The 13,539-nt window shown below is 42.5% G+C and overlaps 3 protein-coding genes across 6 annotated transcripts in view; 2 read left to right on the plus strand and 1 right to left on the minus strand.

The window, feature by feature from the left end:
- The window catches only part of LOC5576634 (pancreatic triacylglycerol lipase), a 98,057-nt gene extending 97,000 nt beyond the window's left edge, over nt 1–1,057 (plus strand). For all 4 annotated transcript variants that reach the window (XM_021840079.1, XM_021840081.1, XM_021840080.1 and 1 more), the window contains one exon: nt 150–1,057. In XM_021840079.1, coding sequence (XP_021695771.1) covers nt 150–255 — 106 coding nt within the window. In that variant the 3' untranslated portion in view covers nt 256–1,057. The remainder of the gene's footprint in view (nt 1–149) is intronic.
- On the minus strand, nt 944–10,578 carry LOC5576633 (serine/threonine-protein kinase Nek5). The gene is made up of 2 exons (XM_001662740.2): nt 10,304–10,578; nt 944–1,979 (listed from the first exon to the last, which is right to left on the minus strand). The coding sequence occupies exons 1-2, from the start codon at nt 10,369–10,371 to the stop codon at nt 1,199–1,201; spliced, it is 849 nt and encodes a 282-aa protein (XP_001662790.1). The 5' UTR covers nt 10,372–10,578; the 3' UTR covers nt 944–1,198.
- Nucleotides 10,579–11,768: 1,190 nt separating this feature from the next.
- LOC5568438 lies at nt 11,769–13,110 on the plus strand. The gene is made up of 2 exons (XM_001652221.2): nt 11,769–12,042; nt 12,103–13,110. Exons 1-2 carry the CDS (start codon nt 12,028–12,030, stop codon nt 12,967–12,969), a joined length of 882 nt encoding a protein of 293 aa, XP_001652271.1. The 5' UTR covers nt 11,769–12,027; the 3' UTR covers nt 12,970–13,110.
- Nucleotides 13,111–13,539: the final 429 nt, after the last annotated feature.

The following is a 13,539-nucleotide window of genomic DNA, read 5'->3' on the forward strand; positions in this document are numbered from 1 at the left end:
CTGGTTCTTTAGACTAATGCTATTGAAAAATTGAATTTTGGCTTCGTTTCATAACCATCTTTAAACGAATCATAACAATAACTGCTCCTACATATACCCAAACTCCACAAAAATACCAAATTGTAAACGAATTTTTTCTTCCCAAACAGGAAGCGCAACACCGAATACTCGAACAAGCTGTGCGCCCCGAAGCGCGATTTTGCCGACATTGCCAACCGCGGAACGTACTCGTTCTACGACAACTGTAAGCGATGAAATGGTTTGGCCATACATACCGAATGCCGCGCAAGGCTCCGCCCCGACCCTCCGGATCCTATTCTGAAATACTCTCGTAAAATTATGAGCTTTAGCTAGAAGATGAGACGAAGCCTAATCAAGTTTGGAATGGCACCGATAGATTATTTGTTGATTTGTTTCTGTTACAGCATTGAACCTTTCGCGAGTAAGGTTACCCAAAATTCTCTTTTTTAGTCCAATAAGCGAGGCCCAGTTAGTGATAGACTCATTCAGCTAGGTTCGCACAAAATGCCAAGATTACGGTGATCTGTTGACGTCTAACTATGGTTTCGTATGATATAGGAGGGAAAAAGTTTCATATGTGATTTAGTGCGTTTATTACCTATCTCCTCCGAACCGAATGGGTGTAAAATTGAATGTTTGAGAAAAACCCGTTATTAGTTTTGATTGAAGCTGAATGAGTAAGGATTGTTGAGAGAGAGAAAAGTCATTTATTTTTGCCTAGTTAAGAAACGAATACAAGTACCATAAACCACGTGTTCCCTACAAGTATATTCAATTGTACAAATTTCTCTTTAGTTCAAGCAAGACGTGACCGTTTCCTGCGTGCTTTTATTATACTTTGTAAACATATGGTTGATTATTTAGACGTTGTAAGAATATTTCTATGAAATTTATTTATCCTATTGACTCAAATCTTGAAAAATTTACCTGTTGTCATGGTTAAATTTTCAATTTTAACTTCTGAATCTGTTCTGTTTTTGTTGTTGAGATAAAGAAATGCCAAAGCTTTTAACACCACCGTTAGAAGTTGATTTCTGTAAAACTATGTTTATTTTAGATCCACTTCTTCTCAAAGACAGGCTATTTTCGACATTCTTTAGATTAAACGCTAAGAAATGTGATACATTCTTCAAATAAATTATACAAAATCAGAACCCACCTTTAACCTTCTTGGATATCACATCTCCCTCTTCATCAGTCGAATAAACGGCTCATGCTTTAAAATCTTCTCTAACGTCCAGCGTTTTTTCGGATCCACTTGGAACATCATCTCGCAAAGCGTCTGAATGTCGTTTAGATATCCCCTTCCGGAACAGTCTATCTTCGGCGTTACGAATCGTTCTTTACCGTCCTTTCCTATAGCTAAGCAGTTGTCCACAAACGGATGTTCCAGCATGCACAATTCATAGAAAATGATTCCCAGAGGCCAGATGTCGCTTTTATAATCGTACGGTTTTCCACTGGCCACTTCAGGAGCCATGTATAGCGGAGTGCCTACAATAGTCATATTCAGCTGGTCCTCTGGCACCACATTTGTGAAAATTTTTGCTATCCCAAAATCGGCCAACTTCAGTCGGTTATCTGCGTCAATTAGAACGTTCTCCGGTTTCAGATCACGATGGATAACTTTTCGCTGGTGGAGATACAGCAGGGCTTCGGCCATGTCGGCAAACTTGGCCATCACCGACCGTTGACATAGAAACTCGTTCCGTTGCGAGCGCCGTTGTAAAAACTTGGCCAAATTGCCACGTTCAGCAAACTCCGTCAGCATGTTCCACGAATCCTCGGTTTGGAAGAATCCAAAGTAGCGAAGGATGCGCGGGTGATTGATCTGCGATAGGATGGTGTGCTCTTTGAGTACCGCCTGGTAGGCATAGTCCGGGCTGTTATATGGGATGGATTTCACCACGATGCGACGGCTACGTTTGTCTTTCTTGTTGCGGAACAGGCACACGTGGCTGCAGACAAAAAGGAAGAACATCTGATGTAGAAACTCGCTGGAAGTCTGGAAATTTTTAAGGGGCACCATGTTCGGTTTGTATGAAATTTCTTAAATTAATATCAAATACACACTGGACCATTCCTTAGCCGAGTGGTTAGAGTCTGCGTCTACAAAGCAAAACCATGCTGAAGGAGTCTGGGTTCGATTCCCAGTCGGTCCAGGATCTTTTCGTAATGAAAATTTTCTTGACTTCCCTGTGCATCGTGCCTGCCACACAATATACGAATGCGAAAAATGTCAAATTTATAAGCATTTCTCATGAGAACTTTAAGTTGAGAAGCAGATCTTGTCCCAATGGGGACGAAATGTCTAGAAGAAGAAGAAGAAGACTACACATAAGACTTGTCAGCCAAGAACTCCATGGAAATTAGGCGTTTAGATCTACAAGCGTAACTACTGATCTTTAGAAGGTTTATGGACAACGTATATACGCATGTAAGCTCATGAAAATATATTCCGTTAAGTTCCACAACCGTTCAAGGTTTTAGAGGAACTTCTTTGATAAAAGCCCTTCAGATCTACAAACGTAATCAGAGATCTTTCGGAGGATTGAAAACAAGATATATCTGGAACGAACTAATATAATACCTATCCAGCTTTTTACGAGCGCTAATGGCTGCCGCAAACAGGCTCGCTTTCTGGTAGGGATCAGTCGATAAGACGTTTGGTTTGGGTCCGTTCAATATAAAATGGCCCAAGCCAAACGTCAAATCGACATATCCCTACCAGAAAGCGAGGCCGTTTGCGGCAGCCATTAGCGCTTTTAAAAAGCTGGATACGAGCTTATATAATTACACATTACCAAGATTTGAGTTCAACGACTATTTACTGTTACCCAAATTGTTGTCAGTGTACTTGGAGTACAGCTGATGGTTACAAGCGTAGCAAGTGACCTTTCAGAATTTTGCTAAAACTGGGATAATATCCATACATGCGCATGTTGGAGGAGAATAACCACCGTGCAACCCCTCGTTGCTACCAATGTTGCTACCAGCAGCACGATGATGAGAGAGAGCAAATACATTTTTCATTCGTTCGTTTTCCTTTGTACGAGTAACACGTTAATAAATCATTGTTCGTAGTTTAATCGCGTTTATAACCCTTTTTCTCCGATTATTCCGAGTTATCCCACTGTATTCTGCTAGTGGACTTCCGTCAGGTTCTGGCCCCAGTGTCGGATATCGGGAAAAGTGCGGTGTTTCGTCGAAAAATCCGGAAGAAAGTGCGTTTTTCCGAGAACTGTTCGTGCGCGATTGGAACGAGAAGATGGCGGACAATCTAAAAGCAGTGTTTCCCAAGCTCAGTGGTGCAAATTACGCTTCATGGCAGTATCGCATGCAAACGATGCTTGAGCGTGATGAAATTTGGTATGTCATTGATGCTGCTAAACCCGAGGAGGCGGATGCCACTATGCCGCAGTGGAAAAAGGATGATGCAAAGGCCCGTGCTATTATCGCATTCTTTGTGGAGGATAATCAGCTGCGTTTCATCAAGAAATCGACGAATGCGCGTGAAATGTGGAACAACCTTAAAACGTACCACAACAAAGCGACGATTGGGAATCAAGCATCTCTTTTGCGACAGCTCTGTGCTCTTAGTTTGGAAGAAGGTGGTGATGTCGAGCGGCATATCGAGCAAACGGAGGACTTGTTCGAAAAATTGGATAACGCTGGTGTCGAGTTGCAGGAACTGCTCAGGATAATTATGCTGCTACGAAGTTTGCCGAAGTCATTCGACAGCTTTGTCACTTCGTTGGAAAATCGTCCCCAAGCTGATTTGACAATGGACTTCGTAGTTTCTCGATTGCGGGATGAAACCCAGAAGCGAGCGAGTCAGTCGTGCGGTCTCGTAGCGGAGAAGGCTTTGAAGGCAGATGTGCAGAAAACGGAGAAGAAAAAGTGTTACTTTTGTAATCAGCCAGGACATTACCGTCGCCAGTGTCGAAAGTTTTTAGCGACGAAGAAGAGTGAAAAGCCAAGTGAATCAAAGCAGGTGACGTCTGATCAACATGCGAAGCAAGCTCAAGCTGAAACCCCACCGGCTCAAGTGAGAGATGATACCGTCGTGTACGGGGCCGTTTGCTTTGTCGCAGGAGGAGCGATTGCTGGTGCATGGACGGTGGACAGTGGCTGTACCTGCCACATGACTAATGATCGCAGCTTCTTCAATGAATTCAAGAAGGACGTAATAGTCGACGTGACCCTAGCAGACGGCACTAAAACTCGGTCGGCTGGATGCGGAACTGGAGTACTCTTCGGGATGAACGGAGATGGAAAACGTATCGCGATCACCCTGGATAACGTACTATTCGTTCCCAACCTGGAGGGCGGATTGATCTCGGTCAGAAAGCTAGCTCTGAAGAAGTTCGTGGTCACCTTTACGGAAAATTCTTGTGAAATTAGAACGGCTGAAGGCGTCGTTGTAGCAGTTGGCGAAATGGTTGGAAGCCAATATAAGCTGAAGGTAGCAGAACAATGCCTGGCCGTGAAGGGTAATCACAGTGAAAAGTGTCAGCACACCTGGCACCGCAGAATGGGCCACAGAGATATGGACGTCGTGAGTGTAATCAACAAGAACGATATGGTAAGCTGCAAGACTGCGGTGAGCGAATCATTTGTGAGTGTTGTTTGAAGGGTAAATTAGCTCGCCGGCCATTTCCACAGATCACAGAGCGAAAATCACTGCAGCCTTTGGATTTAATCCATACGGATCTGTGTGGTCCTATGGACAACCCGACTCCCAGCGGAAATAAATATATAATGACCATGATTGATGATTGTACACGCTATTGCGTGGTATACCTCCTCAGGTCGAAAAGCGAAGCAGCTAATAAAATAAAGGAGTACGTTCGATGGGTCGAAAATCTGTTCAACCGTAAACCCCGAGCCATCAGGTCAGACAGCGGGGGTGAGTATGTCGGAACCGATCTCCTGAACTTCTACAAGGCCGAAGGTATACACTATCAGTTCACCACTCCATACACGCCACAACAGAATGGAGTGGCTGAACGAAAAAATAGGGCCTTGCAAGAAATGGCGAACTGTTTGCTGCTTGATGCTGGACTTCCCAAACGGTATTGGGGAGAAGCAGTAATGACGGCGGTTCATCTCCAGAACCGTTTACCGACGAGAGCTGTGCAACGAACACCGTACGAGTTATGGACGGGGCAGAAACCGGATTTCAAGCAGCTCCGTGTATTCGGATGTGAGGCTTATGTCCACATTCCGGATGTAAAACGCAAGAAATTCGAACCGAAGGCCGAAAAACTCATCTTCGTCGGATATTCTGAGCACCACAAAGGATTTCGTTTCCTCAATCGCAAAACAGACAGGATCATTATCAGCCGCGACGCACGATTCGTTGAATTGAACAACGGTTCAGAACAGCACGCCGATACCGAAAAGCTGAGCGAGCCAGTACTGGTGGAAGTGGATGTGTCGCAGAATAGCGGATGTGAAGTGGAAATGATTGACAATCCGGGCGAAAGAGTGGCAGAAGTGCCTGAACAATCCGAAGAAGAAGTTTATGAAGACGCTGAAAGTGATTTCCTTGGATTTGAGCTGGACGATGATGTTTATTTCGGAGAAGAGCAAGAAGAGCAAGTGAGAAGATCGAATCGCGCCACGCGCGGTGTTCTGCCGAGAAGATACGATGGTTTTGTAGTCGGACTGGCAACCCATGTGGAAGAGCCAGCTGATTATCATGAAGCGTTGGCGATACCCGAGTGGAAGCAGGCAATGAAAGAAGAAATGCAAGCTCATGAAGAAAACAATACGTGGACCCTAGTGTGGCTTCCAGCCGATAAGAAACTGATCGGTGCAAAATGGGTTTTCAAACTCAAGAAGAACGAAAGTGGTGAAGTGATTAAATATAAAGCAAGGGTTGTAGCTCAAGGCTATACCCAAAAGCGCGGTATTGACTTTAAAGAAGTTTTCGCGCCTGTGACACGTTTGACAACGTTGCGTGCTTTGCTAGCAGTAGCTGGAAAACGTGGTATGGTGTTGAAGCAATATGATGCTAAAACGGCATACTTGAATGGCAAAGTTGACGAAGAACTATATATGCGACAGCCCCCTGGTTTTGAAGAACCCGGACAGGAGGAGTTTGTGTGTAAGTTGCAGAAAAGCATTTACGGACTCCGGCAATCCGCAAGGTGCTGGAATCAGGCACTTCACGCAGGATTACTGGACATCGGTTTCAAACAGCGAGGATCGGATCCGTGCCTCTATGCGCGCGAGAACAACGGCGTTACAGTATACTTACTTGTGTACGTCGATGATTTTTTGATGGCGTGCACTGACGAGGCCGTAATCGATCGAGTTTATGCGGAACTGAGGGAGAAGTTTGACATCACATCTCTTGGAAATGTGCGTTATTTCCTCGGGCACGAAATTACCAAAGAAGGTGGGTGTTACATGATGCAACTAACAACTTACATCGACAGTTTGGTTGAAAAATTTGGCATGGAAGCGTCCAAGCCAGCTAGAACACCGATGGACTTAGGCTACGTTGCGCAAAACGATGACAGCAAGAGCTTCCAGGATACATCACTGTACCGGAGTCTGGTGGGAGCATTGCTATACTTAGCAGTGAACGGGAGACCAGACATTGCAGCAAGTGTTGGTCTTCTTGGTAGAAAGGTAAGCGCACCAAATAAAATGGACTGGACGGCAGCTAGAAGAGTCGTTCAATATCTGAAGGCGACGAAAGACTTCAAGCTTAAGTTTGGTCCTGGTAATGGATGGATTCTAACTGGCTATGCAGACTCGGACTGGGCAGGAGACAAGCAATCGAGACGTTCAACTACCGGATATGTGTTTTTCTACGGTGGAGGACCGATATGCTGGGTCAGTAAACGGCAAGACAGCGTAGCTTTATCGACGTTGGAGGCAGAGTACAATGCTTTGTCTCTAGCATGTCAAGAAGCAGTCTGGCTCAGGCGCTTACTCAAGGATTTGGACGAGCTTCAACCGGAAGCAACAACCATCTATGAGGACAACCAAGGTTGCCTCAGCTTCGTTAAAGCAGAACGGGTCAGCGGTCGAGTTAAACATATTGAAACGAAGGGCCATTACATCCGCGAACTGTGTGAACGTAAGGTTGTGACACTGCAATATTGCCCCTCAACCGAAATGATTGCGGATGCCCTTACAAAACCTTTGGGACCAACCATGATGACGAGATTTGTGGATCAAGTTGGACTATCGAATTGAGGACATTTGGTGGTAATTCAGGAGGAGTGTTGGAGGAGAATAACCACCGTGCAACCCCTCGTTGCTACCAATGTTGCTACCAGCAGCACGATGATGAGAGAGAGCAAATACATTTTTCATTCGTTCGTTTTCCTTTGTACGAGTAACACGTTAATAAATCATTGTTCGTAGTTTAATCGCGTTTATAACCCTTTTTCTCCGATTATTCCGAGTTATCCCACTGTATTCTGCTAGTGGACTTCCGTCAGCGCATAGAGTTAGACTGTTTTGAGTTCAACGAATGTTTAAAATTATTCAAAACCTCCTTTAAGTGCAGGTCATCAGATCTACAAGCGTAACTAGTGACTTATCGTAGGTTCACAAACAACATTTTTACCCATATATGCTCAAGAAGACATATTCCGTCAAGGTTATTTAAGATTGTGATTTTAGTACAGCCCTACATTTCTAGAAGCGTAACCAGTTTCTTCAAATTTTGAGTTCAGCGGCTTTGAAGGTTATCCTAAAATTCTTTTGAATTTGAAGTCCTGTCTGCTTGGGCATGAACCCGAAACATCTCTGGATAAGCGTAAACAATCATTAATTTCAACACTAATACTAATTTTTGGCAATAATAAAAATTCAAGTTTTATTGCGATTTTTTTACCACTTTAGTGATCAGAATTTCGTCTTTCTCAGATTTCGACTTCGATTTCGCTGCCCCTATTCAATCACCGCCGCCCATGCAATTATCCTGATATTCATGACAGTTTTCTCCGGCCGGCTCAGTGTTTACCATTTTTTCTTTGTTCTCGACTCACCAGCTGGTCATGTTTACACAGCAAAATCAACTGGCCATCTGATGTTTACAGTCATCATCATTGTTTTCGTGCCCCAGCTGATCGTGCTCTCGTCTCAAAACCAGCTGACAGCGACTGAAATCAATGATGAAACGTGAAAGGTGTCTGAAAATGTACCATCGGTGCATTATTGGCAGCTTCACAACTTCGTCATAGGCCTTTTCATGTGACAGATCCGTCTATGCATTTGTTTACATTGGTGGAGGACCGATGCTAACACGGGCCTGTCATTTTCATAGAAGAAATGTCAAAGTGCTTCCCAATCAGCTGATTTGAGACGTCATGTGAATAGGCCTATTAAAGTCTAATCCTTCGTGAAAATTACAATACAATATTTTTAAAAAGAAAAAAAAATTTTTCTTGTATATTTTTATAGTGGTGTTAGTTTGCGTGGGCGTGCTAAAAAGGGCTCAACAGCAACTTTTCCGAAAAAAGGCTCAAGACCTCTTGGGCACAGATTTATCCAATTTAGCGAAGTTATTAGTGAAAACCTGACTTAATCCACCGATGGTGAGACTGAACCCTTCTTACATTTCCATACAGGTATGAGATTATTATTATTCATCATTCATTTGGAACCTTGTACCAGTACAGTGGGGATTCGCTCGTTGGGGTTCCGCTACATGGAATGACTCGATGGTTGGATGTTCGCTGGTTGGAAAATATTCCAACTAAAAGCACTCAAATGTCAACAGAAAATGTTAAACTGACTTTGACGTCTGAGAATCATCGCTTTGAAGTCTCCATATATAGAACAAATGCGTATGTATATGTGCGTTTTGTGGCGATTTGCTGTCCAGATGCGTTCATGTTGAGCATTTTCACCAGCTGTCAGTCTTTCCTACTAACGGGTCGGATTCGCTAAATGGAAGGCAGTCGTGTTCCAACCAGCGAATCCCCGGTGTATAACTAAACTTTAGGATGTTGTGACTATGTTCTATCTGCCCTAATAGTTTAATGGTTTGCGAAAAAGTCCAGGGAACTGCACGTCAAAAGGCGGATAACGAACTTTATTAGTTTTCATACGCTTATTATCATAGTTTAAGAGGGTCTATAAACCCATGTTGCCATCCTGTAAAATAATATAGAAAAATGGAAAATTGATGTCCTAAAATGATTTTGCCAGCGATTTTTTAAAGATTTATGTGCAGGTTTAAATTAAAAAAAGGGGAATTTTAGAGATTTTTGAAAATAATGATTTTTATCTCTGTAATTTATAATTCGATTGCTATATGGTTGTGAATGATGTCCGAGCTTTCAATCGACGAAAAAAGAGCTTAAATTGGATTAAAAATAGCTGAGAAATTGATCAAAATGTAAAAAAATGAATATTTCAGAGAATTTTTTTCCAGTACTTTAGAAAATTCTTCCAATGATATCTCTGAAACTAGCAATCCGATTTCAATGAAAATTTGAAGGCTTATGATTGAATGTCAGAGCTTTCATTAGCCGATAAAAGAACTTAAATCGGCTCAAAAATGGCTGAGATATCGATCAAAATGCAGACAGTTGAAAATATTAGAATATGCTTTTTCTAGTACTTCACGATACTGTTTGAATTATAACTCTGTAACGAAATGTCCGATCGCAATGAAATTCAATAGCGTTCTATGGGAATGTTGTAGCTTTCTTTTAGAGCTAAAAGTGTTTAAATCGGTTGACAAACGATAATTGAGTGACATTTTTTGTAACACACACACACATACACACACATACACACACACGAACATGTGCTCAGTTCGTCGAGCTCTATCGATTGGTATATGAGACTTGGCCCTCCGGGCCTCGGATCAAAAGTCGGTTTTTCAAGCGATCTTTATACCCTTCTTATGGTTGTAAGAAGGGTAAAAAGGATCGATGAAGAGAATTCGCCCATATCAGTTGGGCCCTGTTGAAGTAACAGTGCAGAATTTTACTATGGGGCGTACATGTCCCCGTGACTATTTTCGTAGATTTTTTCGAAGTTTTATGTCTGTTTGTCTGTGACACAACGCTAAAATATGTTCAGAAAAATAAATGAGCTCTCTGTTACAATGCGAAGAGAGTAACAATAAGCCAGGGGAGTTGGTTCACCTAGAACGAATTTATATCAGAGAAAAAATAGATTTTGTATGAAAATTTACAAGTAAATGAATGACAGGTTCATCCACTTCTCCAGGCCTATGAAGAGAAATCGATCATTGCAAGTGCGCTCTCATGAAAATTCAATAATAGAAATCGTACTTTACCCTCCATAACAATTAGTACCAAGCTGTGCTTCGAACTCCAGGTTCGCCAAGTCAATATTTTGCAGCATATTGTTCACACGATAAAACAGAAAATTAGCGAATACTTTAAATTAGCTGATCACGAATATAACGTATTATTTAGTCAAATGGGTAAAAAAATAAATAAAACACTATCAAAAACCATCTAAACCGAATGCACATAACATTGTACGACTTTGTGATGCTGTAACTGATTTAACAACGACTTTGCATTTCCATTGTTTCGCGCGGGTTGATTCATTCAGGAGGATTCATCGCTGCATGTCCCAGAAATGTTGGCAACGCTGGACGTTGGGATGAATGTGCGCGGTGAGAAGTGAAAAGCGATTTCGACTGTATTTTGTGGTGAGTTGTTGAAGCATCCATCTCTTTTACACTGGGCTTTACAGACGACATCACTCACGATGTGCAACCGTAAACGACGAAACCGGGGATTCTCATCGGGATTTGCACTATATCAATAAATTAATTAACAAAATAATTCAGCCAGGATGAATAATTGGATAAAATAACGTTTTTCTTTGAATTTATTTGTAATTCTAGCTGATAAATTATCATAGAAAATGTTTCTCAGTAGCAAATTATATTCATACATCTCAGATCTCACTATTCACTCGCATTGGTACGGAATTCACGGTACTCCTTTCTCGCGTTCGCCAGTGGTGCCAGTAGGATAACTAATATAATTTGGACCTCTAAATCGAGCTCTTCTGGACCAACCCATCATGCGTGTGATTTCGACACATTCTAAACAAGTGCTCCTTTCTCGATTTCTTGACACACGAAGATGATTCGCAATATGATGCATCTCAAAGTGATATAAAATGGATAAAATGTCTAAAAATGAAGCATAAATCAGCACAAAATCGATTTTTTAGCATGTATGATAATTGCACACGGATGTATTGCCCCAGAAGAGCCCGATTTTGCCACTTATTGTGTACAACATATTTCAATGTTCAGGTAACTTATTTACTAAATGATGTAAAGTTATAAATATGTCATATATCCAAGCAACTTTCATAACATTACACTCAGGCAAATGGACTATCGTTAAACATAGGAACCCCTTATGAAAATTCGCCACAAGAAATCGGATTGAAATTCATAAATTTGCCTTATGAAACTAGAATTTGAAAACAAAAAACGCTTCCGCGGCAACCTGGAATCGAACCATGAACCTTGCGATCGATAGGCCCGAGCGTACACCACGCGCCTATCGACGCCTTGATGTGGAGTGATGCTAAAACAATACATAAAGCGTTCGTATTGCAATACTCGTTCCACCTTTCATAAGGCAAAACGTATGAAATTCGATAGTCCAGTTCGCTGCGTGTAGGAAACTCAAACGGATTTCATTTCAGATTCTCGAAACAAGTTTCCGCATAGCAATCTCAGGAACAAATCAAAATATGGCAACACTGCCGCAGCGTCATCACCCATCAGCGCAGTGAAAGTTTTCCATTTTTCCTCGCGTCGTGAGCAAAAATCGTGTCTCAAAATCCGCAAATGAGGATGTGAGAAATCCTGTTTCCGCAAAGAGTGGCTGAAAACCTTTCGTCGTTCACCAATAATATTTACGTTTGCGAAGAAATTGTCGCCGCCGTTTTGTGAATTGTGGGCGCGTTTAGCCAGTAGTAAAATCGCCAAGCACGGATTCTGGTGCATTTGCCTGTTCCTCCGCCATGGGGCCATTGGATGTGAGTTCTAAGCGATTTGGGTTGGAGTTGATTTCCAGTGATGAATTTATCCACTTTCAGAAGCCGAAAAGCGCGTCCAATGAGCAGAAGGAGGAGCTGGTCAAAATATTCGAAGAGTACAACAACCGACCGAAGCATGAAAGTTCCGAAACCGATTACAAAGAGCGTCAGAGATTTTGGATTGAGGCAACGCATCGATTGAACCAGATTCCTGGCGGGACTATGAAATCCACTGCCAAGTGGGTCAAATATTGGGCAGACGTTATAATAAACCTGAAGCGCAAGTGTCGATTAGTGGCGGAGGGAAGATCGAAAAAGATCGGTCCCAACCAGCTGGAGATTCGGATACTGACGGCAGCCAACTGTTTCGACGTTCTGGATCAGTGGACCAAAGCCCTCGGAACGGATAATATCGTAACGTTGGATGCAGCCATGGTGAATGATCACGAAGAGTATTTCCCGGATGATAACGGTGTCCAGAAGGAGGAAATCGTTATCGAGCACTATGCAGACGATCAGCTGGATGAGGAATTCGTTACAACGTTCTCAAAGCCCATCGTAAGTGAACACGTCCAGGAGACGGTTACAACCGAGTTGGAAATCCGGAAACCCACCATCGAAGAGATGAAGAACATGGCCGTGAATGCTGCGGTCACCACGACGGAATACGTGGAAATGACTGCGGCAGCCCTCGAGGGGACCAGCGAGTTCCTAAAGCCGAAAACCGTCCGGCCAAGCGAACACCAACGGCTTCGGGAAGATCTAAAACGAACCTCAGAGAAGCTCGAATCGGTGATGAAGAAGCGCCGGATGGACGATTCCAAAATTGCCATCGCCCAGGCACTGACCAACATGTCTGCCGCGATGCTCCAACTCTCGAATGGACTTAACGAGCTGGCCAACGCGCTCACCAACGATGCAATCTAACAACGGTACAAAACCGACTGTCGATTATCCGGAACGTATCGGTGCACTTTAGGGATACGTTTGGGGTTGCTCTATTTTAAGGTATGATTAAACATTGTGTGTATGATAAATTGTGGAAATAAATTTAGAACTTATAATCTATCCTTAACCTTAGTCCGCGGATACAAATCAAAGTCATGCTGAATGTGTCTGGTGTGTGGTGCTTGTGGTGAGCACTTGAAGATTTGAGGGAAGGTTAATACTTGTACTCAAGCTTTACTAACGCTTCTCAAAAAAGTTAATTGTATATAAAATTGAATGATTCAGAATTGCTTTCTGACATTCTGATAGAAATTTCTCTTCAAATCTGCTGGAAATTTCCTCAGCCCTTCGTTCGTTTTTTTTTTAAATAATGAAATGAGAAATTAAGAAGCGCGAAACTGATGAGCGATAGACAATAGAATCATCAACACTGTCAAATGGGATATTAAGCATGCGACTATTGTCGACACTATAATTTTTTTGGCAAAACAAAATCCCAAGATCAAAATGTTTGTTGCAACCCTATGCAGGTATTATTAAATTAGGCTG

Source organism: Aedes aegypti, chromosome 2 (genome assembly GCF_002204515.2).
Source record: "Aedes aegypti strain LVP_AGWG chromosome 2, AaegL5.0 Primary Assembly, whole genome shotgun sequence".
Classification (NCBI taxonomy): Eukaryota; Metazoa; Arthropoda; class Insecta; order Diptera; family Culicidae; genus Aedes; species Aedes aegypti.